The sequence below is a fragment of the Panthera uncia genome, chromosome D4 (assembly GCF_023721935.1).
Source record: "Panthera uncia isolate 11264 chromosome D4, Puncia_PCG_1.0, whole genome shotgun sequence".
Classification (NCBI taxonomy): Eukaryota; Metazoa; Chordata; class Mammalia; order Carnivora; family Felidae; genus Panthera; species Panthera uncia.
In genome coordinates this window covers 18,214,823-18,240,736 of record NC_064807.1, presented here as the reverse complement: position 1 = coordinate 18,240,736, position 25,914 = coordinate 18,214,823, and the positions used below count along the sequence as shown (strand labels likewise).

The 25,914-nt window shown below is 36.0% G+C and overlaps 1 protein-coding gene and 1 pseudogene across 9 annotated transcripts in view; one reads left to right on the top strand and one right to left on the bottom strand.

Annotated features, from left to right (window-relative positions):
• The window catches only part of VPS13A (vacuolar protein sorting 13 homolog A), a 257,663-nt gene that overhangs the window by 152,916 nt on the left and 78,833 nt on the right, over positions 1-25,914 (bottom strand). For all 9 annotated transcript variants that reach the window (XR_007458693.1, XM_049633783.1, XM_049633762.1 and 6 more), the window contains 4 exons: positions 23,885-24,023; positions 5,608-5,689; positions 4,215-4,369; positions 3,679-3,835 (listed from right to left, as the gene is read on the bottom strand). Coding sequence is in view for 8 of the 9 variants with exons in the window: in XM_049633783.1 (XP_049489740.1) it covers positions 3,679-3,835; positions 4,215-4,369; positions 5,608-5,689; positions 23,885-24,023 (533 nt within the window). In the remaining variant the exon portion in view is untranslated. The remainder of the gene's footprint in view (positions 1-3,678; positions 3,836-4,214; positions 4,370-5,607; positions 5,690-23,884; positions 24,024-25,914) is intronic.
• LOC125925250 (thymosin beta-4-like) lies at positions 19,686-19,879 on the top strand (annotated as a pseudogene).

Genomic DNA, 25,914 nt, shown 5'->3' with positions numbered 1-25,914 from the left:
TGTTAACCATCTGTATGTCTTCTTTGAGAAAAATGTTTTTTAGATCCTCTGTCCATTTTTTAAACTGAATTGGGTTTTGGTTATTGAGTTGCAAGAATTCTTTATATATTTTGGGTATTAACCACTGATCAGATATGTGATTAGCATGTATCTTCTCCCATCCAGTCAGCTGCTTTTTCAATTTGTTGGTGGATTCCTTGGCTGTGGAGAAGCTTTTTGGCTTAATGTATTCCTACTTGTTTATTGTTGCCTTTGCTTTTGGAGTCAGATCCAAAAAAATCAACACAGGACTTACTGCCTACATTTTCTTCTAGGAGTTTTATGGTTTCAGGTTTTTTATTCAAGTCTTCAACTATCTTCAGTTAATTTCTGTGTATGGTATAAGATAGCAGTTTCATTCTTTTGCATGTGGCTGTCCAGTTTTCATAGCACCATTTATTGAAGAAACTATCCTTTCTTCATTTTATGTTCTTGACTCCTCTGTCATAAAGTAATGGACCATATGTTAATGGGTCTGTTTCTAGGTGCTTTTTGGTTCCATTGATTGATGAGTCTGCTTTTATGTTGGTACCATAAAGTTTTGTTTTGCGTCAGTACCACAGATAGCTTTGTAATATATTTTGAAATCAAGGAACATCATGCCTCCAGTTTTGTTCTTCTTTCTCAAGGATGCTTTGGGTATTTGGGGTGTTTTGTGGTGGCTGACAAATTTAGAATTCTTTTTTCTATTTCTGTGAAAATGACACTGGAGTTTTGATAGGGATTGTATTGAATCTGTAGATTGCTCTGAATAGTATGAACACTTTAATTGTATTAATAATTCTAAGCCATAAGGATGGACTATCTTTCCATTCATTTGTTTTAATTTCTTTCATCACTGTCTTACAGTTTTCAGTATACACATCTGTCACCTTCTTAAAGTTATTCTTATGTGTTTCATTCTTTTTGATGGAATTGCAAATGGGATTGTTTTATTTTTTCATTTGAGTAAATTTTCTTTTCAGAAAGTCATCATTCATTCCAGTTTGTTAACAAATGGGACTGTGTTCCTAACTTCTTTTTCTCATAGTATATAGAAACCGAACAGAATTTTGTGTTTTTCTATCCTACAACATCACTGAATTTATTGATTAGTTGTAGCCGTTTTTTTTGGTGGAACCTTTAAGGTTTTCTAGATGTGATACCATGTCATCTGTAAACAGTTACAGTTTTACTACTTGGGTCAAAAAAGAATTACTGCAGATATTAACATTTTTTACTGGGTCAATAAATCCAAATAAAAATTTTAAAAAATACCTTAAGACCAATGAGAACATAAAATACAACATACTAAAGTTTATGAAATGCAGCCAAAGTGTTTCTAAGAGGGCAGAGCACAGCAATACAGAGCACAGCAAAAACCTTTAGTAACAAGAAAATATTCAAATAAACAATCTAACTTTACACCTCAAGGAACCAGATGAAGAACAAATGAAACCCCAAATTAGAAGGAAATAAAAGAGCAGAAATAAAGAAAATAGAGACTTAAAAAAACAACTGAAAAAATCAATAAAACTAAGTGCTGGTTTCTTAAAGAGATAACCATATTCACAAACCTTTAGACTCAACAAAAAAAAAAAAAAAAAAAAAAGAGAGAGGGCTCAAATAAAATCAGAGATGAAAAAGGAGACATGACAAATAAATGATAACCAAAGAAATACAAAGGATCATAAGAGACTACTAAGAAAAACCCTAACACTAACAATTGGACATCTGAAAAGAAATAAACTCAGAGACTTAATAAAACTTCCTATACTTAATAATGAAGAAATAGAAAATACTAAGACCAATTACTTGTAAAAACAAAAAAACAAAAAACGGAATCATTAATCAATAACCTCTGAACAGGGTTGCCTGGTGGCTCTGTCAGTTAAGCATCCAATTCTTGATTTCAGCTCAGATCATGATCTCACAGTTCATGGGATCAAGCCCTGCATTCGGCTCTGTGCTGACAGTGTGGAGCCTGCTTGGGATTCTTTCTCTCCCCCCTCTCTGCCCTTCCCCCACATGCACACATGCTCTCTCTCAAAATAAATAAACAAACATTAAAAAACCTCCAAACAAACCAGACAGCTTAACACATGAATATTACCAAACATTAAACAAAGTATTAATACTAATCTTTCTGAAGAAACACGTCAAAAGAAATAGGAGGAAACACTTCCAAACTCCTTTTACAAGTCCAGCATTGCCCTGGCAACAAATCCAGACAAATTTACCACAAGAAAATATTATTACAGGCCAATATTTTAGATGAACATAGATGCAAAGATCCTCAACAAAGTATAAGCAAAACAAATTCAACAATACATTAAAAGGATCTTACACAATAATCAAGTAGGATTTATTCCAAGGATGGTTCAAAATCCAGAAATCCGTCAATGTGATATACCACATTAACAAAATGAAGGAGAAAAATCATATGATCTCAATGAAAGAATAAAAGCATTTGACAAAATTTATATAAAAACTTTCAACAAAGTGAGTATAGAGAGAACATACCTCAACATAATAAGGACCACATATAATAAGCCCACAGCTAATATATTTAATGATGGAAAGCTGAAAGCTTTTACTCTAAAATCAGAAACAAGACAAGGATGTCCACTCTAATCACCTTTATTCAATATAGTACTAGAAGTCCTAGCCAGAGCAATTACACAAGAAAAAGAAATAAAAGGCACTCACAATGGAAATAAATCATTTTCCTTAATCATTCCATCAACCATTGAGAATTATCTTACAAAAATAAACCTAAAAATGTAAAGGAAGAAATATATATAACACCCTCTCTTAAATGCCTAAGACAATAAATGGAAATATCCAATGTATTATATAATTTATCCATTATGATTCTGGAAATAAAATGTTTATGTTAGACAAAATAATGCTATGTCCTGCTGCCCAAGGATGTCCATGCTATGTTTCCCTAAAACCTGAGAATACATTACCTTATACAGCAATAAAGACTCTGCAAAGGTGATTAAGGTAAAGAGAACATTATCCTGGACTGAAGCTATAAACACAACATGAGAACGATCTACCACCCTGTTCTGGTTCTGAGATATAGGGAACTGTGTGCGTGTACTAGAGAGGCCCACAGGAGGTCGAGGCTAGCCCTCACCTAATAGGCAGAAGGAAACATATTTAAACCACATAGAAACAAATTTTGCCAACAACCAAATGAGCAAGGAAATGTATCCTCCCCTAGAGCCTCCAAAAAGGAACTCCTATTGGCACCCTGATTTTTACCTGTTGAGACTTATGTCAGACTTCTGATTAATAGAATTTTAAGATAATAAAATTCTGTTGTTGTAAGACACTAAGTCTGTGGTAAACTGTTACATTACCAACAAGAAATTAATTCAGCATTGTAGTAGGTAGATTAGGTAGATTTAAAATTAAACCAGGACTATTTTATTTTCCTTAATGAAAAAAAATTATCTTCATTTTCTCTTTGATCTACCTCTCTAGATTCCCAAGTACAAGATAAAAACTGAAGACTAACTCATAACATAGAATTTCTTGGAGAATATTTTAACAAACATACTGATTTAAAGCCTAGAGAATTTAAAACTCTCCAGTAGGGAGTCAAACAATAAAGTTAATTTATTTATTTAAAAAAAATGAGACACTTACCAAAGTATTCTGGGCATTTTAAGCAGAACTCTTTCAAAAAGGCATTTGCTTTCAAATCAAATGTTCTAAGCTCAACATCTGTGCCCAGTCCTAAAACATCAATTTCTACCACGGGTAGTTCACAATCTCCAACAAGGTGATAAAACTGAATCAAAACCTGGAGAAGAAAGAAAAAAGGGAATTACCACCACCTAAAACAAAAAACTGTTTATGTTGATGGTGATTATATATGAATATGTAAGGTATATACATGATATATAGTTAAAATTCAGGGGATATTTTACATACACATATACAAACATACTTATGCTATACAAATAATTATCTTTAATAAATGTACACTGATAACCATAATATCTAACCTAAACCCCTAACTTTTGATTAGGAAAATTATCTTCAAAAAAAGTGAAGGAAAAGTCACATAGCAACATCTGGATTCAGCTTACATAGGATGAAAACAGAATGCATATTAGTAATATGTGAATAGCAGAAATGACGAACTTAAATAAGCCATGTTAATTTTACCATGTACATACCTCTGGCACTTCAAATCTTATTTTATACTGAATCATATTTTTTGTATAATCTGGCTTTTGAAACTTTTTCTGTTGACCACTTTTAACTCCAGTGGGAGACTGAGGAGGCTCTTCCAAGGGACTACACAGTGCATCAAAAAATTCTTCCTCTGAATCTAAACATTACAGAACACTAAGTCAATAATCAAAATGATTGATTTAGCAACATTTTTATAATTTTTTGAAATAAATATGAATGCTAATATATTAAGGGTCTAAATGTTCCAGGGTCTAAACATTTCAAAAACTGAATGTAAAGAACATAGAGATTTTGTCTGAAAGAATACCATTTTTGACCAAAAAAAGTACAGAAAATATAAAATTCATCTTTAGCTTAATGAACATCACCTTTTAAAGTTATTAGTCTATGTAAAAATTTCAAAAGAAAATTTTATAGCAAATGCCAATGATTACACACATAATGAATTTTCAAACAAACACACTAAGATGCTCACTATATCTGGTTAACGAAACAGGACTTAGTTATAAAATCTACAATATTAAAAGCACACAGCAGGCCCTGAGATTTGGATGAAGAAACTGAAATCAATCACTATTGAATTCATGTGTGTGTGTGTGTGTGTGTGTGTGTGTGTGTGTGTGGACACATATATATGATAAAAAATTTCTAGAATTTGCCATTAAAAACAACTCCAAAACTAGTAAAACTATTAAAAGAAGATTTAAAGAAAACTAAAACCACCTGAAGTATGTCCCGAACAACCCAAGACTGAATTTAGGGCAGAATATCTCAAAAATAGCTCCTCCCTGCCCCATTTACCACAAAGAAAAACATTCTTTTAGAAAACCAAGGATTAAAACGGCAACTTCAGTTACTTACCATTTAGCAACTTTTAAAGCCTTAAAAACAGAGAAATACATTTGCTTTTCTTTCCAATGTGGCCAAGAAAAAGCAGATATCTGTTATCAAAATATTTACCAGTTTTCATATGTGAATGTAGTAGGTATTAAGTCTTGATTTTTTTGTTTAGTAACAAAAAAGGAAAATATAAAACTAAAATTTTACTATAACAAAACGCTCTAAATAATTAAGTAATATCATAAATTAGATATCAACAGCTTCACTAGGGCTCCTAGCTCAAAGGAAGATAAAAAGATTAACTTACTAGTAGACTTTGAGATTACAAGTTTAAATTTTACATACCAAAAAACCCCACGGCAAAAGCAACTTTAAGGAACACCCAAGTTCTAGTGTTTAAAGGAATTTTAGTGAAATTTCCAAAAAATACATAAATATCTGCTATTGTTTGAAATTTTTAATATGGTCTCAAATGAAAATTATATTCCTAACACATTTTAATAAGAAAAACTTCCTAAAGCAGTTGTATTTTACCATCTTCGACACATGGAAGTTCCAGGAGAGGAAGCACTTTCTGTGAAATCTGTGATGTTCCCAAAGAAGTCGACCTTTGAATCTGGAAGAAAAGTAATTCACTGTTAATTAGCACAAAGATTTTTATTCAAAGTCCTAAGACAATTTTTACCTAAAGAAATAAATAAATCTCCCTTCGAATTAATTAAGAAAAAAACCTAGTCTGAATTAGAAAAGTAAATAATAAAATTTGGTTTAAAGATGTGGTTTTACAATTTCAAGGCTAAATATAAAGGGTCGAACTATTACATTAATTTTCTTGTTGACAGGCTTTGAGTAGAAAAAGATCTTAGATACAATGTTAATTCAACCTATCACTAAATAAATACATCTCAGAACATCCATGGGAAAAAAACCGTTCTTCATATCTTAAACCTACCTACAGAGTTGAGAAACTTGCAGTTTTAAATTTTTGAAAGATCATTAAATTGGCTTTTTTACTGCTATGAAAATACAGCACACAAAAACATATAATACAGTTTAATAAAATAACAATAAAAGACATCCCTGAATCTTCTACCCAGGCCAAAAAATTAAGCGGTACTACAGAAATATCTTTTGTGATCCTCCTTGATTATGTTCCCTACAACTGATCATGATTTCACTTTTAGTTACTTGTTTTCAACCTTCTATGAAAGATTCTCTAAATATAACACTGTTTGTCAACTTCTTTCTAAACTGTACGAAAAGGAAATAATATCACATATGTTCTTGTGACATTCTTCAATAAAACAATCTTTAAATTTTATCCATATTGGTAGTTCATTCATTCTCACTGCTATACTATATTACACTGATAAATGACTACTTAATTGTCCACTACACTGTTGATATATATGTGTACTGTTTATAGATATGTTGCTTTTACTCACAGTGCCACCATGAGCCTCCTTGAACATGCCTCCAGATACTCATGTGTAAGATTTTCCACGGTGTATATATCAAAGAGTAGAACTGCATATATTCACTTTACTAAGTGTTACCAATCTGTTTTCACAAGTAGTTGTGACACATGAAACTAACATCAGCAGGTTAGATCTGGTATGGCTCCGTGGCCTCACAAATTCTTAGTGTTTTCAAACATTTAAAATTTTGGCAATCGGGGCGCCTGGGTGGCTCGGTAGGTTAAGTGTCCGACTTCGGCTCAGGTCATGATCTCATGGTCCACGAGTTTGAGCCCCGCGTCGGCTCTGGGTCGACAGCTCAGAGCCTGGAGCCTGCTTCTGATTCTATGTCTCCCTCTCTCTCTGACCCTCCCCCATTCATGCTCTGTCTCTCTCTGTCTCAAAAATAAATAAACATTAAAAAAAAATTTTTTTTAATAAAATAAAATTTTGGCAATCTTCCTGGAAATTTCACCATAGTTTTAATTAGAATTTCAAAAACGAGTTATAGTTATATATCATATCACAGGTTCATGAACTGGTTTGTTCTTCTCTGAATCCTATTCATTTGGGGAAAACATTTTTATTGAAACATATCCTACTCCCTAGGAGTACATAACTAAGTACTATATAAGGTTAAGGTTTCATAAAGAAAACACATCCATGCACCCAAAATTCCCATCCAGGAATAAAACATTACAATCATGCAGAAACTTCCATCATGCTCCTCACAATAATTAGGCATGAATCACTACCCCCAAAAGCAACAACTATGCAGTCCTAATTTCAATTCTGAATGTTCTGAAATTTTTTACATCTGTATTAGTGATCAAATGGCTTTGTTTTGCATTTTCCTGATGAGTAATAAAATTAACCACGTTTAATTTTTCACGTTTCTTCTCATTTTTTATGGGCTGTTCATCTCCCTATATATTTTAGATGAAGTATTATGTACATTATATGTGTTACAAATATTTTTCTCAATTCCATGGCTTACCTTTTTCATTTTTAACAGCTGTCTTTCAAAAAGTAGAACATTTTAATTTTCATCAATTTATTTTTCTTTGCACTTTTTATCCCAAGATATCTTCACCTACCACAAACACTTAAAAGACTTTCTCTTATATGTTAAACAAACTCTATACCTTTGGGCATTTACATTTATGTCAATGTTCCATTTCACATTAAATCCCATATACATTATTTTCTTTCCCACTTGGAAATCTAGTTATTTCCAAACCATTTATTGAAATGTCTACCATATTTCCCCCTACTTATTTATTAGGTTGGCATCTTTGTATGAAATCAAACATATATTAACTGTGGATTATATTGTGGATTTATGTCCAAACATTATTCTCCTTCATTGATCTGTATGTCTATTCTCATATGAAAATGGCACTTTGTTTAATAAAGTAGCTATAAAATAATCCTTGAAATCAACCATTAAAAAACCTCAACATTATTCTGATCCAAAAATTGTTTTGGCTAAAATTATGGAAGCAGCCCTGTGGTATATATATGCAGTGCAATATTATTTAACCATAAAAAGAGAATGAAATCTTGCCATTTGTAGCAACATGACTAGATCTAGAGAGTATAGTGCTAAGTGAAATAAGCCAGAAAAAGACAAATACCAAATGATTTCACTCACATGTGGAATTTAAGAAACAAATGTACAAAGGAAAAACAAGACAAACCAAACAGCAGACTCTTACCTACAGAGAACAAACAGATGGTTAAAGCGGGGGGAATGGGGATGGGGGAAATAGGTGAAGGAGGTTAAGAGTACACATATCTTGATGAGCACTAGTGTTGAATCACTGAATTTTACACCAGAACAAATATAATGCTGTATGTTAACTATACTGGAGTTAAAATTAAAAATAATAGTAAATAAAATTGTTTTCGCTAATATGTGCCCTTTACATTCCACATATACTTTATAATTAGCTTGTTAATTTCTGGAAGAGATATCTGGTATTCTGATTGAGGATATGAGAAATCTCTAAGTTTGGAGAAAACTGCCGTCTTAACAAGGTCAGGCCTCCAATCCTTGACTATGCCTATCATTCTACTGTTTAGGCTTTAATTTTTTTTTTTTTTCAGAAATGTTTTGCAGTTTTAGGTTTACAGGTCTTGTACTTCTTTTGTTAAATTTTTCTGTGGGGCACCTAGGTGGCTCAGTCGGTTCAGTGTCCAACTCTTTTTTTTCCCCAAAGTTTATTTATTTATTATGAAAAAGAGCACACGCAAGCAGGGAAGGAGCAAAGAGAGAGAGGGGGAGAGAGTAAATCCCAAGCAGGCTCTACACTGTTAGCATGGAGCCCCATGTGGGGCTCAATCTCAACCATGAGATCATGACCTGAGCACAAATCAAGAGTTAAATGCTTAAGTGACCGAGCCACCCAGGCACCCCTGGTGTCCGACATTTGATGTATAATTAATAAATAACTCAAATAAACTCTCAAAATAAACTTAAAAGTTTTTTTAAGAATTTAGCCTTTTTAATGTTATGAATGGAATAATTTTCATTTCATTTTTAGAAATGACTATTTACATTGATAATGTATCTTGCAAACTTATTAACCTTGCTTACTATTACTAATGGTAGTTTTCTACATTCCTTAGGCCTTCTGCATGACTCATCACTTCATCTGCAAATAAAGCTAGTTTTACTTTTTCTTTCCAATCTTGTCTTTATTTTTCTTGTTTTGTTGCAGAAGCTAGAGCATTCACACTATGAACCTGAATAGAAGTGATGAAAAAAGGCATTTCTTGAACTATTCTGTACCTTACAGGGAAAGCCTTCAGTGTTTTTCAAATTAAGTATGATAATACCTTTAGGTTTTTCCTAGACGTCCCTTACACCAGGTTGAAGAGACCCTCTTTTATTCCCCACTTAAGAGTTTTTATCATCAATAACTGTTGATTTTGTGAGAAATTTTTTCTCTTCTACTGAGATCATAGACTTTTTCTCCTTTATTCCATGAATATAATTAACAGAATTGACTGGTAAACCATTTTTGCATTCATAAGGTAAATGCATTTGGTTATAGTGTATTATCCTTCTTACATATCATACTATTTCACTGTAATATTTGTTAAGGATTTTTGCATCTATGTTAATGAATATACATGTCTGTAGTTTTAATTTCTTATACTTCCTTTGTCTGATTACAATAGCAGGACCATTTAATCTATGCAAGGAATCAAGGAAGCCTGGCCCATGCACAGATGAAATTAGCAGACACAGTTCAGGAGGAAGCAAGGCACTGGGCTTACTATAAAAGAAAAAAATTTTCTTAATGTCTCAAATTTGCTCAGAAAGCTGATAAGAACCATGGAGAAAGAGCTAAAGGAAACCAGAATAATGATGTCACAACAAATAGAAAACACCAATGAAGAGACAGATTATAAAAAGAACTCAAACATAAATTCTAGACCTGAAAGTGCAAGATAATAAATGAATATGAGATATCATTATGGATCCTAAGTCATCTGAAGGATACGGAAATGTTAGGAACAACTGTATTTCTACATATTCAACACCTTGGATAAAAGGAACAAATTCCTTAACATACTTAATCTTATAAAGCTCATGCAAGAACAAACTGATACTGTAAACAGTCCTGTAAAAATTAAATACAGTCTGAAAATCTTTCAATATATTCCAGGCACAGATGGCTTCACTGGTAAATTCCAACTTCTGTAAGACAGAAATAGTATCAACTGTTTACAAATTATCTCATCAAACAGAGAAGGGGGAAACATTTTCCAATTCATTTTATGAGGCTAGCCTTTCCCTGATATCATGAGTAAACACGTAACAAGAAAAAAGTATAAACCAGTATCCTGTGTGAACATAAATACAAAAATCCTCAACAAAAAAATTAGCCAATAAATCCAACAATATAAAAGGATAATATATCATGAACAAACAAGGTTTGTGTTAGGAATACAAGGCTAGGGGCATCTGGGTAGCTCAGTCGGTTGAGCATCTGACTTCGGCTCAGGTCATGGTCTCATGGTTCATGGGTTCGAGCCCTGCATCAGGCTCTGTGCTAACAGCTCAGAGCCTGGAGCCTGCTTCGGATTCTGTGTCTCCTTCTCTCTCTGCCCCTCCCCTGCTCACACTATGTCTCTGTGTCTCAAAAAAAATAAAGTTTAAAAAAAAAAAAAGGAATGCAAGGCTAGTTTAACATTCAACAATCAATGTAATTCATCATATTAACAGAATAAAGAAGAAAAAACTGTATGATTACAATAGATGCAGCAAAAGCGTTATATAAAATGCTACAAATACTCATGACACATAAAAAAACAGTTAACTGGGAATAAAAGAGTACCTCCTCAACCTGGGAAATAACATGTAGGAAAAACCTACAGTAATTACCATACTTAATAAACTAAGACTACCTATACTCCTGCCACCTAGGTTCTGGGTAGTAGTGGGTCCGTGGTTCCGGACCCACTGAAACTGAGGAAGTGGCACCGCTCTCAGAAATCCAGGAGGAGGTTCAGCCTCCAAAACACATGCACCTCTATTGATCTCAGAATAGCCTTCTGAGATTGATTGGTAGTGGCACCTCTATTGATCTCAGAAGAGCCTTCGGGGTTATTCTTTCCCCTTTTCTTGAAGAATAAAGCACACTCCCAGGTAGCTGGCTCTACTCTCCTGCCCCTTAGTATCCCGTAACTGCAAGGAGTTTTCTTCATTTTGTCCTGACTCTGCCCTTTTTAGTTCAAGCTGGCAACACTTCAGCTGGTATAGCCCCATTTCCATTCCTGGATTCTGCTGAGATGGTGGATTAGACCCAAGAGTCACAACCTTAATCCTTCTCTCAAGTGTTTTGTGCACAACACCCTGGGTTTTCTCTAACACGCTTTTCCATATTTTGCAATAAGGATAGGCTGAGCATTTTCCAAATCTTTAACTTTGGTTTCCATTTTGCTTAAGAAGTCCTTCTTAAAAACGTATTTCTTTTCTTGCATTTTACTATAGGCAATTAGGAAAAAACAAGACCATGTCTTGAACAGTCTGCTTAGAAATCTCCATTAAATATCCAAGTTCATCACTTATAAGTTCCACATTAGAAAACAATTCAGCCATGTTCTTTGCGACTTTATAACAAGATCACCTTGCCACAAAAGTCTTTTCCCTCTCTACTCATTATCCAGTTCTAAAGCTGCTACCACATATTTGTTACCGCAACACCTCCCTTCCTGGTACCAAAAGCTGTGTTTGGTTGCTAGGGCTGCCATAACATAATTCCATGGACTTCATGGATAGTTCTAACAGAAATTTGTTCTATCCCAGTTCTGGAAGCTAACAGGTCCAAGATCAAGGTGTTGGCATAATTTGCTTTATCTGAGGCCTCTCTCCTAGGCTTGCAGACATCCATCATCTTCTTTTGTTTGCTTACCAATGTATTTTCTTTCTTCTTTTTTTTTTTTTTTTTTTGGATATTTATTGTCAAATTGGTTTCCATACAACACCCAGTGCTCATCCCAACAGGTACCCTCCTCAATGCCCATCACCCACTTTCCCCTCCCCCCCTCCCCCCCATCAACCCTCAGTTTATTCTCAGTTTTTAAGTCTCTTATGGTCTGCCTCACTCCCTCCCTTTTTTTCCCCTTCCCTTCCCCCATGGTCTTCTGTTCACTTTCTCAGAATCCACGTAAGAGTGAAGACATATGGTATCTATCTTTCTCTGTATGACTTATTTCACCTAGCATAACACTCTCCAGTTCCAACCACATTGCTACAAAAGGCCATATTTCATTCTTTCTCATTGCCAAGTAGTATCTCATTGTGCATATAAACCACAATTACTTTATCCATTCATCAGTTGATGGACATTTAGGCTCTTTCCATAATTTGGCTATTGTTGAAAGTGCTGCTATAAACATTGCGGTACAAGTGCCCCTATGCATCAGCACTCCTGTATCCCTTGGGTAAATTACTAGCAGTGCTATTGCTGGGTCATAGGGTAGGTCTATTTTTAACTTTTTGAGGAACCTCCACAGTGTTTTCCAGAGTGGCTGCACCAGTTTGCATTCCCACCAACAGTGCAAGAGGGTTCCCGTTTCTCCACATCCTTGCCAGCATCTATAGTCTCCTGACTTGTTCATTTTAGCCACTCTGACTGGTGTGAGGTGGTATCTCAGTGTGGTTTTGATTTGTATTTCCCTGATGAGGAGTGACGTTGAGCATCTTTTCAAGTGCCTGTTGACCATCTGGATGTCTTCTTTAGAGAAGTCTATTCATGTTTTCTGCCCATTTCTTCACGGGATTATTTGTTTTTCAGGTGTGGAGTTTGGTGAGTTCTTTATAGATTTTGGATACTAGCCCTTTGTCTGATATGTCTTTTGCAAATATCTTTTCCCATTCCATTGGTTGCCTTTTAGTTTTGCTGTTTCCTTTGCTGTGCAGAAGCTTTTTATCTTCATAAGGTCCCAATAGTTCATTTTTGCTTTTAATTCCCTTGCCTTTGGGGATGTGTCAAGTAAGAAATTGCTGCAGCTGAGGTCAGAAAGGTCTTTTCTTGTTTTCTCCTCTAGGGTTTTGATGGCTTCCTTTCTCATATTCAGGTCCTTTACCCATTTTGAGTTTATTTTTGTGAATGGTTTAAGAAAGTCATCTAGTTTCAACCTTCTGCATGTTGCTGTCCAGTTCTCCCAGCACCATTTGTTAAAGAGACTGTCTTTTATCCATTGGATATTCTTTCCTGCTTTGTCAAAGATGAGTTGGCCATACTTTTGTGGGTCCAATTCCGGGGTCTCTATTCTATTCCATTGGTCTTACGTGTCTGTTTTCGTGGCAATACCATGCTGTCTTGACGATTACAGCTTTGTAGTAGAGGCTAAAGCCTGGGACTGTGATGCCTCCCACTTTGGTCTTCCTTCTTCAATATTACTTTGGCTATTCGGGGCCTTTTGTGGTTCCACACAAATTTTAGGATTGCTTGTTCTAGCTTCGAGAAAAATGCTGGTGCAATTTTGACTGGGATTACATTGAATGTGTAGATCACTTTGGTAGTATTTTAACAATATTTATTCTTCCAATCCATGAGCACAGAATGTTTTTCCATTTCTTTATATCTTCTTCAATTTCCTTCATAAGCTTTCTATAGTTTTCAACATACAGATCCTCTACATCTTGGGTTAGGTTTGTTCCTAGGTATTTTATGATTCTTGGTACAGTTATGAATGGGATCAGTTTCTTTGTCTTTCTGTTGCTTCACTATTAGTGTATAAGAATGCAACTGATTTCTATACATTAATTTTGTATCCTGCAACTTTGCTGAATTCATGTATCAGTTCTAGCAGACTTTTGGTGGAGTCTATCGGGTTTTTCATGTATAATATCATGTCGTCTGCGAAAAGGGAAAGCTTGACTTCATCTTTGCCAATTTTGATGCCTTTGATTTCCTTTTGTTGTCTGATTGCTGATGCTAGAACTTCCAACACTATGTTAAACAACAGCGGTGAGAGTGGACATCCCTGTTGTGTTCCTGATCTCAGGGGGAAAGCTGTCAGTTTTTCCCCATTGAGGATGATATTAGCTGTGAGCTTTTCATAAATGGCTTTTATGATGTTTAAGTATGTTCCTTCTATTCGGACTTTCTCAAGGGTTTTTATTAAGAAAGGATGCTGTATTTTGTCAAATGCTTTTTCTGCATCAATTGACAGGATCATATGGTTCTTTTCTTTTATTAATGTGATGGATCACACTGATTGATCTGCAAATGTTGAACCAGCCCTGCAGCCCAGGAATGAATCCCACTTGATCATGGTGAATAATTCTTTTTATATGCTCTTGAATTCGATTTGCTAGTATCTTACTGAGAATTTCTGCATCCATATTCATCAGGGATATTGACCTGTAGTTCTCTTTTTTTTGCTGGGTCTCTGTCTGGTTTAGGAATCAAAGTAATACTGGCTTCATAGAATGAGTCTGGAAGCTTTCCTTCCCTTTCTATTTTTTGGAACAGCTTGAGAAGGATAGGTATTATATCTGCTTTAAATGTCTGGTAGAATTCCCCAGGGAAGCCATCTGGTCCTGGACTCTTATATGTTGGGAGATTTTTGATAACTGATTCAACTTCTTCGTTGGTTATGGGTCTGTTCAAGTTTTCTATTTCTTCCTGTTTGAGTTTTGGAAGTGTGTGGGTACTTAGGAATTTGTCCATTTCTTCCAGGTTGTCCAGTTTGTTGGCATATAATTTTTCATAGTATTTCCTGATAATTGCTTGTATTTCTGAGGAATTGGTTATAATAATTCCATTTTCATTCATGATTTTATCTATTTGGGTCATCTCCCTTTTCTTTTTGAGAATGCTGGCTAGAGGTTTATAAATTTTATTTTTTCAAAAAACCAACTCTTGGTTTCATTGATCTGCTCTACAGTTATTTTAGATTCTATATTGTTTATTTCTGCTCTGATCTTTATTATTTCTCTTCTTCTGCTGGGTTTGGGGTGTCTTTGCTGTTCTGCTTCTATTTCTTTTAGGTGTGCTGTTAGATTCTGTATTTGGGATTTTTCTTGTTTCTTGAGTTAGGCCTGGATTGCAATGTGTTTTCCTCTCAGGACTGCGTTTGCTGTATCCCAAAGCGTTTGGATTCTTGTATTGTCATTTTTATTTCTTTCCATATATTTTTAAATTTCTTCTCTAATTGCCTGGTCGGCCTATTCATTCTTTAGTAGGGTGTTCTTGAAACCTCCATGCTTTTGGAGGTTTTCCAGACTTTTTCCTGTGGTTGATTTCAAGTTTCATAGCATTGTGGTCTGAAAGTGTGTGTAGTATGATCTCAATTCTTTTATACCTGTTAAGGGCTGTTTTGTGACCCAGTATGTGATCTATCTTGGAGAATGTTCCATGTGCACTCAAGAAGAAAATATATTCTGTTGCTTTGGGATACAGAGTTCTAAATGTATCTGTCAAGTCCATCTGATCCAATGTATCATTCAGGGCCCTTGTTTCTTTATTGATCCTGTATCTAGATGATCTATCCGTTGTTGTAAGTGGGGTGTTAAAGTCCCCTGCAATTACCACATTCTTATCAATAAGGTTGCTTATGTTTCTGATTGCTTCATATATTTGGGGGCTCCCGTATTCGGCACACAGACATTTATAATTATTAGCTCTTCCCAATGGATAGACCCTACAATTATTATATAATTCCCTTCTTCATCTCTTGTTACAGCCTTTAATTTAAAGTCTAGTTTGTCTGATAGAAGTATGGCTACTCCAGCTTTCTTTTGAGTTCCAGTAGCATGATAGATAGTTCTCCATCCCCTCACTTTCAATCTGAAGGTGTCCTCAGGTCAAAAATGAGTCTCCTCTAGACAGCAAATAGATGGGTCTTGTTTTTTTTTTTTTATCCATTCTGATATCCTATGTCTTTTTGTTGGTAAATTTAGTCCATTTACATTCAGTGTTATTATTCAAAGATACAGGTTTAGAGTCATTGTGATGTCTGTAGGTTTCATGCTTGTAGTGATGTCTCTGGTACTTTGTGGTCCTTTCAACATTTCACTCACAGAGTCCCCCTTAGGATCTCTTGTAGGGCTGGTTTAGTGGTGATGAATTCCTTCAGTTTTTGTTTGGGAAGACCTTTATCTCTCCTTCTATTCTGAATGACAGACTTGCTGGATAAAGGATTCTTGGCTGCACATTTTTTTTTCTGTTCATCACATTGAAGATTTCCTGCCATTCCTTTCTGCCCTGCCAAGTTTTAGTAGATAGGTCTGTCACTACTCTTATGAGTCTACCTTTGTAAGTTAGAGCCTGTTTATCCCTAGCTGCTTTCAGAATTTTCTCTTCATCCTTGTAGTTTGCCAGTTTCACTATGATATGTCATGCAGAAGATCGATTCAAGTTAGGTCTGAAGGGAGTTCTCTGTGCCTCTTGGATTTCAATGCCTTTTTCCTTCCCCAGATCAGGGAAGTTCTCAGCTATGATTTGTTCAAGTACACCTCCAGCCCCTTTCTCTCTCTCTTCCTCTTCTGGAATTCCTATTATATGGATACTGTTCCGTTTGATTGCATCATTTAGTTCTCTAATTCTCCCCTCACACTCCTGGATTTTTTATCTTCTTCTCAGCTTCCTTTTTCCATAACTTTACCTTCCAATTCACCTATTCTCTCCTCTGCCTCTTCAATCCGTGCTATGGCTGCCTCCATTTTACTTTGCACCTCATTTACACCATTTTTTAGCTCATGACTATTTCTTAGTCCCTTGATCTCTGTAGCAATAGATTCTCTGCTGTCCTCTATGCTTTTTTCAAGCCCAGCAATTAATTTTATGACTATTATTCTAAATTCTTGTTCCGTTATATTGCTTAAATAGGTTTTGATCAATTCGTTAGCTGTCGCTACTTCTTGGAGTTTCTTTTGAGGAGAATGCTTCCATTTCGTCATTTTGGATAGTCCCTGGGGTAGTACGGAACTGCAGGGCACTTCCCCTGTGCTGTCTGGAGTAACTTGCGTTGGTGGGCGGGGCCGCAATCAGACCTGATGTCTGCCCCCAGCCCACCGCTGGGGCCACAGTCAGACTGGTGTATACCTTCTCTTCCCCTCTCCCAGGGGCAGGACTCACTGTGGAATGGTGTGGCCCCTGTCTGGGCTACTGGCACACTGCCAGGCTTGTGGTACTGCTTCGATGGGATCTGGGGTATTAGCCGAGGTGGATCCACAAGGTGCACAGGGGTAGGAGGGGTAGGCTTTGCTCGCTTTGCCACTGGTGGTCCCCTGCAGGAGGGGTCCTGCAGCACCGGGAGGGAAGCAGACCTTTGGGAGGGATAGATCCACAGAAGCACAGCGTTGGTTGTTTGAGCGGTACAAGCAAATTTGGTGACGGGAACTGGTTCCCTTTGGAATTTCCACTGGGGGATGGGAGAGGGAGATGGCGCTTAACCGGCGCCTTTGTTATCCTCCAAGCTGAGCTCTGTCTTCCAGGGCTCAACACCTCTCCCTCCCAGTGTCCTCTCGCCCTCCCTGCTCTCTGAGGGCAGAGCTGTTGACTTTTAACATTCCAGATGTTAAGTCCCACAGGCTGTCAGAACTCACAGAGCCCCAACCCTCTGCTTTTCCAAGCCAGCCTTCGGGGGCTCTGCCTTGCCAGGTGGACTGGCCCTCCACCACCCTGGTTCCCTCCCTCCAGTCCGTGTAGCGCGCACCGCCTCTCTGCCCTTCCTACCCTCTTCTGTCGGCCTCTTGTCTACGCCTGGCTCGAGAGAGTCCGTTTTGCTAGTCTTCTGGCAGTTTTCTGGGTTATTCAGGCAGATGTAGGTGGAATCTGAGCAATCAGCAGGACAAGATGAGCCCAGCGTCCTCCTACACTGCCATCTGCCCCTCTCCAGAGGTCCATCTTCTTGCTGTGTTCTCACTTGGCGTTTTCTCTGTACACATGCACCAATGATGTCCTTTTCTGTGTCCCAAATTCCACTTCGTATAAATATGCCAGACCGAATGGATGAGGACCCACTCTAATGGCCTCATATTAACACTTTGAAGGCCTTATCTACAAATATAGTCACATTCTGAAGGAAAAGGGTTAAGGTTTCAACATATGAATTCTGGGCAAACAAAAAATAACAAAATATGTGAAGCAAATGTATGTTCCAATTACAGAAAAAAATGAAAATACTTAAAGACTTAAGTAAATGAAAAGATATATCATGCTAATAGAAAGATTCAATATTGTTAAAATGCCAATTCTTCCCAAATTGATAGTACAATAAAACCACTATCAAAATCCCAGCAGAATTTTCTTGTGGAAATTGAAAAGCTGATTCTAAAAGTTACATGAAAAGGTTAAGAACCAGTTGGAACTATCTGGGGAAAACAAGCAATTCAGATGCCACACTATCTGATTTCAAGATTTACCACTGATAACAGTATCGAAAAGAATAAAACACCTAGGAAAAAATTTAAACAAAGAGGTGAAAACATCTGTGCACTGGAAACTACAGAACACTGATGAAAGAAACTCAAGATATAAAGAGATGGAAAGATTTCATGCTCAGGGATTGCAAACAGTAATATTAAGTTCATACTACTCTGGGGCGCCTGGGTGGCTCAGTCAGTTAAACATCTGTCTCTTGGTTTCAGCTCAAGTCATGGTCTCACAGTTTTGGGGTTGAACCCTGCATCGGGCTCTGCACTCACAGCAAAGAGTCTATTTGGGATTCTCTTTCTCTCTCCCTCTCTCTGCCCCTCCACCAACTCCTCTTCCTTTCTCTCAAAATATATCAATATATCAACTTAAAAAAAAGTTCACACTACTCAAAGCAATCTTCAGATTCAATGCAATCTCCATCAAAAGTCCAGAGGCATATTACACACTAATAGAGAAGAATAATGCTAACATTTGTATAACCCCAAATGGCCAAAGCAATCTTGAGAAGAACAAAGCTGGAGGCATTATACTTCCTGATTTCAAAATCTATACAGAGCTATAGTAATCCAAACAGTATGGCACAAACATAAAAACAGACCCATAGACCAATGCAACAGACATGAGAGGCCAGGAATAAACCTTTGCCTAATGACCAATTTTTCAAAAAGGAGTGAAGAATATACAAGGAAAGGACAGTTTCTTTCAACAAATGGTGCTGGGAAAACTGGACAGTCACAGGCAAAACAATAAAACTGGACTCCTACCTTAAACACAAAATCAACTCAAAATGTATTGAAGACTTGAATGAAAAACCTGAAGCCATAAGCTTCTAAAAGAAAACATAGGCAGGTAAGCTCCTTGATAGTCTTGGCAATGATTTTTTAGATCTGACAAAGCAAAGGCAACAAAAGTGAAAATAAACATGTGGGACTAGCTCAAATTAAAAAGCTTCTGCACAGCAAAGGAAATGATCAACAAACAAAAGGCAATGAACTGAACGGGAGAAAATATATGCAAATAACATACCTGATACGGGATTAATATATAAAATATATAAAGAACTCATTCAACTCCGCAAAACAAACAATCCAATTTTAAAATGGGCAGAGGAAAGAAATGGACAGTTTTCCAAAGAAGACATACAGATGGTCAGCAGACACATGAAAAGATGCTCAACATCACTAATGGAAGTGCAAATCAAAACCATGATGAGTTATCACCTGACATGTCAGAATGGCTACCATCAAAAAGACGCACTACTGCACAGACCAGACTTCGCTTGAGGGCCATGCTCCACTTTCTCTGCAACTATGTCTGACAAACCCAGTATGGCTGTAATTGAGAAGTTCAATAAGCTGAAACTGAAGAAGACAAACATACGAGAGAAATCCACTGCCTTCAAAAGAAACAACTAAACAGGAGAAGCAAGCAGGTGAATCGTAATAAGGCATGTGCCGCCAATATGGACCGTACATTCTACAGCACTGCCTTATTTTACTTCTTGTGGCTGTTGAACTTTTTAAGATGTAAAGAGGTTCGATCAAGTTTAAATGACCATCCTGCCCCTTTTCACATCAAAGAATGGAGAACTACTGACAATGAAGGCGCCTGCCTCTCCCACATAGAAAGGGAGATGCAAAGAACTTCCATGTTGGTGAAGAAAGAAGCTGGGTGGAACAGAAGTGAAATCTAAAGTAAAAACCAAGCTGGTCCAGGGTGTCCTATAGGCTGTAAAATGCAGTTTAATCAGAGTGCCATATTTTGTTTACATCATTTTAACTATTGGAATGCACATTTTGTAAAATATGCAAATAAAGCTTTAAAACCTGAAAAAAGAATAAAAGAACAATGGGTAAGAAGTATTGGAGACAACGTGGAGAAAAAGGAACTCCTATGCACCTGGTAGGAGTGTAAATTGGTGCAGCCACCACGGAAACAGTGGGAAGGTTCCTCAAAAAACTACCATGTGATCCAGCAATCTCACTTTCTCAGTTTTCCAAAAGAAATGAAAACAGGATGCCCAAGAGATATCTGCACTCCATGTTCACTGAGGTATTATTCACAACAGCCAAGATATGGGAAACTACCCAGTGTCCATCAAACAGATGAATGGATAAAGACAAGATGTGTGCATAATTTAACATTATTCAACTCTGAGAGAGAAGGAAGGGAATCCCGCCATTATGACAGCATGAATAGACCTTGAGGGCAGTATGCTAAATGAAATAAGCTGGAAGGAGAAAGATACTGCCAAGTATCATTTATATGTGGAATTAACAACAAAAATGTCAGGCTCATGGCAACAGAGAATAGAGAAGCGGTTGCCAGAGGCTAAGGGGTAGAGGAAATAGGGAACAGCTAGTAAAAGGGTACAAACTTTCAGCTTTGAGAAGAATAAGGCTGAGAATCAAATGTAAAACATGGTGACTACTGTCGACAACCTGTACTGAGTAACAGAAGGCTGCTAAGAGAGTAGAACTTAATGTTCTCACCAAAAACAAGTATGTGAGGTAATGGATGTGTTCACTGACTATACAGGTGAAATGCTTTCACAACATACACATAGGTTAAACCACCACACTATACACATTAAAAATCGTATAATCTCATTAGTCAATTACACCTTAACAAAACAAATAAAAATTACAAAGAAAAAGAAATCTATTACAGGAAGTGAAAGGAACATCCAGCTTCAAGAGATGATGTTAGGACCTTTCAGACTCATGACTGAAACTTTCTGAGACAAGCCAAACAAGCATCCATGAAGGGGTGATTCTTTGCTTAAAAAACTTTTCTTTACCTGACCTATGAAATCACTTCAAATTAAATTAAAACACTTAGAAATGACCTAGTGTTTTGTACTCAACTTTCTTGAGAAACTTGGAAAAAGCAGAAAATAGAGTCTCTACTGATTAGGACATCATTTATATCGAAAGCAGCATGAAAACAGCAAAAACAAAGCCAGCTGTTGGGCTGTAGATTTGTTTAAAGAATGAGAGAAAGAAAAAAAGAAACATGAATTTAAAGTTTGGCTCTGCATGCTAAAGGCTACAAACTTTATGATCTTAGCAAAGTATTTAGCTTTTCTAGAGTCTATTTCCTGGGCAAAATAATGACTGTTAACACTTAACTTGCTGAATTGTGATCAGGGTTAAAGATAAAAATATACAGAAATACAGACGTGGACTAGGGTTTGAACATAAATAACAGATGACCTGACATATAGTATTCCTTAGCCAAGCGTGTGGCCTGACACATAACAGAAACGCAGTATAAGACATACTACATAGTTATTCTCTGCCTATTTTTATATATGCATTTGATTTTAAAAAGAACATCTAGTATAGATCCTATGTTTGATACCCTCTTGATATACAGATTAAGCCCAAGATATGGGAGATGGAGGAGTCCCCCCAGATATCAAAGATAATGAAGAATGAACCTAACATTTATCTAAGTACTTTCTCTAAAACTTAGAAATGTTTAAGAAGAAAAAACATGGGCGCCTGGGTGGATCAGTCAGTTAAGCGTCCAACTCTTGATCTCAGCTAAGGTCATGATCCCACAGTAATGGGACTGAGCCCCACACTGGGCTCCATGCTCAGCATGGAGCCTGCTTGGGACTCTCTCTCCCCCACCCTCTGCCCCTCTTCTGCTTATGCTCACTCTCTAAAAAATCAAAACAATATATAAGAACCTAAAACTATAAAACTTCTAGACTATAACACAAGAAAAATCTTCTTGATCTTGTATTAGGCAAAAATTTTACAGACATAAAAAGCTTCATCCGTATTCTTTTATTCATGTTTCTTATATTCCATAAAAGTATATACTGATGAAGTGGATTTCATCAAAATGTAAAAACTCTGCTCTTCAAGAGATTGTTAACAAAAAGCTCAGCAAGAGATTATGAAAAAAAATATTACAAAGCACTACAGTTTTTAGGGTATGGGACAACATGTCAGCAAATTACTCTTACATGGTTTGATGAAGTTAAGTTCCTTGTACCATTTTTACAACTTTTCTCTAAGTGTGAAATTATTTCAAAAGGAACAAGTTAAATGTGGAAATAATTTTTAAAAGAGAAAAACATGAACACTTATCTTCATTTTGAAGTTTTCTTCTTAAGAGGTAAGGTACATAATATAAAACATACAAATCATAAAAGAAAACCTAATAACTGAATAGTTGAAAGTAAAAGCTTTGGCATGCCAAAAATAAATGAATCAGATAATAAACAAGGAAACAAATGTTCGTAAAAGACAAATAGCAACAATTTCCTTAAGTGGAAAACCACAACACAAAAGACATGAACACCAGTTTCCAAAAACAGAAAGTCAAACACCCAATAAACTTATGAACAGAAGTCCTATAGTTACTTGTAAATGCAAATCAAAATCAAAATATAACGTTTTTTCATTTAATTGAATAAATTTTAAATTGTTAACCCTTAAGACAAATGAGAACAGAGAAACACATTTACTGCTGGTGGGACTATAAATTAGTACTCAATTTAAAATTCGGCAAAGTTCATGAAAATGTAAAATTCACTGAGCAATGCCACTTGTAGGAATTTATCCAATGGATAAAAATACACAAAATGTATGTACAAGGAAGTCGAAAACAGTGTATTTTAACTGTGAGCACTCATGTGAATACCCATGAAAAGGGGATCATGTTAGGCAAAGAATGGTACGTTCACACAATTCAATACTATATGGCTATAAAAAAGAAAAAGGTAGATCTGTATGTGCTAACATGAAAATATCTCGAGGGCACATAATATATAATGGTGAAAAGAATACAAATTCAGAATGCTAAGTATAATAATCCAATTTATGTAAATTTTAAGAACCTGAGAGTGTGTGTGTATATATATATACATACACATATACATACACATATACATATGGATATTTATACATAAGCATGCCACAGTACATGCCATAAACACTTCTGGACAAATACAGACATAGTGGTTAACAATGTTACCACCGAGGAGAGGGACTGCAAGCTGAAAAAGGGAAGAGAGGCAGACTTACCATGTAACTCTCTTTACTACATGCGCCTTTTACTCTTTCATCATTTTCTCTTTTAAGATATAATTTTTTTTAATGTTTATTTATTTTTGAAACAGAGAGAGACACAGCATGAGCAGGGAAGGGGCAGAGAGAGAGGGAGACACAGAATGTGAAGCAGGCTCCAGGCTCTGAGCTGTCAGCACAGAGCCCGACGCAGGGCTCGAACTCATGAACTGTGAGATCATGACCTGCGCCGAAGTCGGACGCTTAACCGACTGAGCCACCCAGGCGCCCCTTAAGATATAATTCTTAAAGGTCTATTCAAAATGAATTAAATTGTTTTACCCAAAAAATTCTGTGACTCTTACAAATACTTTTTGTTGAGTTATTTTAATTTGTACTTTTATCAATTTTGCAAAAACATTACCTGAAATGGTTTGGCAGGGGCATATGTTTCAGTTGCAGGTGTGGGTTTCGGAATGCTTTCAATCAATTCCAAAATCCCTTGCAGTTTTTTATCTGAGATTCGTAAAGAAATCAGTGGTAACTTTCCAAATATCTTGAATCTGTTTCAAAAAAACAGTAATCATTATAAGGCAAACTTCATTCTGATTTAAGTGCACTAAAAAGACAAATGTTCCCCTTGAAATATGCAAAAGTAATAAAATGCAATTTTAAGCTCTAAAAATTACCCACACAGTCCCTATGACATATTATTCCCTAATCTCCACCCAAATTTGTTTTGCCTCACTGACCAGTCTCACTAGGTAAACTAACTTCAATATTTTTCAGCCGCTTATTTTCTAATGTTACTATGTTTATTATCCCTCTACTATTTGCCAAGGTCAGTTCACAATTACTAATTATTAATTATTTATTACATTACAGACACTAAGGAAAGCACTGAATTACATTATCAAACATACTCACAACCTATATGGTAGACAACCTATTTTTGCTCTCTGCTACTTGTAAGTTCCCATATGCACAAAGTTCCTATCAGGAAACTAATGCTTACCAAGTTCAAGTAACTACTACGAGATTATGTATCTAAAATCATGTTTAAAAGTCAGATGTGACTGAAGAAAAGTTACATGATCATAGTAAGTAGATGCATATGACGAAATCCAACACCTATCCATGATAAAAACTTTCAGTGAACTAGATGAAAGGAGAGCTTCCTCAACTTGATAAAAAAGATCTTCAAAAAAATCTACAGCTATCATCATATTTAATGGTAAGAAACTGCAAGTTTTCCCACTAAGATTAGGTACAAAGCAAAGATGTCTCTCTGATCACTCCTTTCAATACTGTACTAGAAGTCTTTACCATGCAGTAAGACAACAAAATAAAAAGTATACAGATTGTGTTCACAGATGACATGATCATCTATACAGAAAATCTAAAAAGACTCCTACAGAACTAATAAGCCCTTATAACATGGTTGCAAAATACAAGGTTGGTATGCAGCAATCAATAGCTTTCCTACATACCAACAATGGACAAGTGGAATTTAAAAATTAAAAACAGGATCGTTTATATTAGCACCCAAAAAAGTAATACTTGGGTATAAATCTAACAAAATATATACAAGATCTATATTGGGGAAATTGTAAAACTTTGATGAGTGAAATCAGAAAAGAAATGAAGAAATAAAAAGATATTCCAGTTTACCTATGGATATTAAAACCCAGGGCACCTGAGTGGTTCAGTCAGTCAAGCATCCGACTTCAGCTCAAATCATGATCTCACCCATCATGGGTTTGGGCCCCACACATAAGGCTCTATGCTAACAGCTCAGAGCCTGGAGCCTGTTTTGGATTCTGTCTGTCTGTCCCTCTCTCTCTCTCCCCCTCCCCTGCTCATGTTCTATCTCTCTCTCTCAAAAACAAACATTAAAGAATTTTTTTTAACTCAGTATTGTCAAGATGTTAGTTCTTCCCAAACTGATCTATGGATTCAATGCAATTAACATCAATATCCCAGACAACTATTTAATAAATATTGGCAAAATGAGTCTAAGGAGAGGTAAAGGATCCGGAATAGTAAACATAATACTGAAGGAGAAGAACAAGGATGGAGGACTGACACTCCCAGACTTCAAGATTTACTATAAAGGTACAGTAAGACACTGATATTGGCAAAAGAAATGACAAACAGATCATTGGAAGAGAATACAGAGCCTAGAAGTAGACTTCTATAAATAAAGTCCACCGATCTTTGACAAAGAAGTAAAGGCAATATAATGAAGCAAAGATATACTCTTCAAAAAATATAACAGAGATAACTAGAAAAATGTGCTAAGGCTGATATCCAAGAGATTACTGTCTACTTTTTCTTTTAGGATTTTTACAGTTTTAGGTCTCATAATTGAGTCTAACTCACTTGGAGCTTATTGTTGGGTATGGTATAAGAAAGTGGTTCAATTTCATTCTTTTGCATGTAGGTGTTCAGTTT